Source organism: Austrofundulus limnaeus, unplaced genomic scaffold, assembly GCF_001266775.1.
Source record: "Austrofundulus limnaeus strain Quisiro unplaced genomic scaffold, Austrofundulus_limnaeus-1.0 Scaffold117, whole genome shotgun sequence".
Classification (NCBI taxonomy): Eukaryota; Metazoa; Chordata; class Actinopteri; order Cyprinodontiformes; family Rivulidae; genus Austrofundulus; species Austrofundulus limnaeus.
Genome location: NW_013952519.1, coordinates 1,240,064 through 1,242,013, shown reverse-complemented (window position 1 = coordinate 1,242,013; position 1,950 = coordinate 1,240,064). Strand labels below are relative to the sequence as shown.

The window sequence follows — 1,950 nt, the reverse complement described above, 5'->3', positions numbered from 1 at the left end:
AGAGATCAGCCCATGAAACCACTGGAACAAGCCATGTTCTGGATTGAGTTTGTCATGAGGCACAAAGGAGCTGCACATCTGAGGACAGAGTCCTACAAGATGTCCACCATCCAGTACTACTCAATAGATGTCATGGCTTTCCTACTGGCAGTTATCCTTATTGCATTCACTGTTCTTTTTGCTTTACTGAAGTTTCTCTGGATGAAAGTATTTGGGAGCAAAGTCAAAAAAGAGTGAAAAAATGTTAGAATTTAGGGGATGTATAACATCATCTGTGGTTTAGTTAATAAATTTCCAATTTGTTTTTCAATAAGGTTTTTAAAACCAAATTCAAACACTTTTGAGGTCCCCAAACTTAAAAGTACAAGTGGAACACTGGTCCTCCTCGATTGAGACTCTGCCGTGTTTGTTTTACACTCCTTTACTCTTAAAACTCATAGTGCAGCCTAAACAATTAATAAGTTGTGTACAGATTAATGAGTTAGTTACAGGTTGAATACAGATCTGAGTAACTTAAAGCAATAGGACAAGTTTTAAGAAAATCCAATAGAAATAATCAGGACATAGATTTCAGGCAACACTCCATAGTAATGTTTGGCCAGATCAAACGTGGCTTAAAATCGAATAAATAAATCAAATTTAAAAAATAATCTAAAATGAAACATTTTTTCATGTTTTTTCCAGACTGATTATTTAGTTTATTGGAAAACTGAATCAAAATACAAGATTATATCTGGTATTATAATGAAAGAACACACTGAATTATAGTATTTTAGTTTCATGATAAAGTAAAATCGATCAAAATCAATTAAACAGAATGTTTTTAAGTTCTTATATTTTACATGAATGAAACTTGATATTTAACTGAATTTGAACTTTGGGTTTTTGTAATCGGATGGCACTTGAAAGACATGTTTACCAGTTTATTGCTGACATTTCTGTGATTGTATTTCTGGGACATATTTATTGTATTGACGAGGATTTTCATATTATTTTTTTTATTTCATGCTGCATTTGATGTTTTTTTTTTTTTTTGTTTTGTTTTGTTTAGAAGCACAACGCACTGATTTTTGAATCTGCGAAGGATACAAATTTAAAGAAGTTCAACCAACTGCATTTAAATAAATTTCATCATAATGTATCAGCTCTGTGGTTTTGGTTTGTCAGCATAATAATTAAGAAGACAAGCCTGTTATCAGAGGTAATGACAATTATTTGTATTTGTACATGATTATGATGCCCAACGAATGCCAACTAACACAAACAAGGAAGATTAAAACTGCCCTAAAGTAACACTGAAAAGAAGTATCTGAATAGACAATGTCACAGTCACTAGTGGAGCCTAACTTTTTCAGGTCACAGGTAAACCAAGAAAACTCAGATGTTGATAAAGAAATGCTATTGGAATTGTGCAAATTCAACAAACTCATAAAGCAGATTTATGAAAAACTTAATCTATGATCCTAAAGGAAAGTTTAACAGGGATCATCAGCTCAGAGCAAAATAATGGGGTCTGTATAATTATGCAATTTTACTGGTTGAATTTGTTCAGTTCCAATGGCATTTCTATAACAACCTCAGCATTGTCCAAAAAAAAAAAAAAATAAGCTGATAGCTTGGCAAAATTTGTGTGTTTGTAACAATTTTTAACTATGAAATGGTATATTGATCTAGCCTGGAGGAAGACTTTTGCACTTTTCTCCAGTCTTTATGGATGACACCACGGCTGATAAAAGCTGTTAACGTATAACTGACAAAACTGATTGGACCATCACTAACTTCCAGAAACACAAGGGTAAAGGATAGCTAACTGTTTCCTTTAGCTGGAGGAAACTTTAACCAGTAGTCTTTTTTTATGAAAAGCTCTAACATCTTTATATCTTCTGTCAGAATATCTTTCAGAGATGTACCGACTGACCCTGGTGACACTTGCAGTGTTGCTCTGCTCAT

General features: G+C 33.0%; 2 protein-coding genes across 3 annotated transcripts in view; one reads left to right on the top strand and one right to left on the bottom strand.

Moving 5' to 3' along the window:
- sh2d3cb (SH2 domain containing 3Cb) overlaps nt 1-1,950 on the bottom strand; it is a 55,870-nt gene that overhangs the window by 36,626 nt on the left and 17,294 nt on the right. The gene's annotated exons all lie outside the window — the stretch shown is intronic.
- The window catches only part of LOC106521878 (UDP-glucuronosyltransferase 2C1), a gene marked incomplete in the record, with an annotated part of 29,302 nt that overhangs the window by 25,662 nt on the left and 1,690 nt on the right, over nt 1-1,950 (top strand). Inside the window, 1 exon segment of the mRNA XM_014014634.1 lies at nt 1-76. Within this exon segment, the coding sequence (XP_013870088.1) occupies nt 1-76 (76 nt within the window).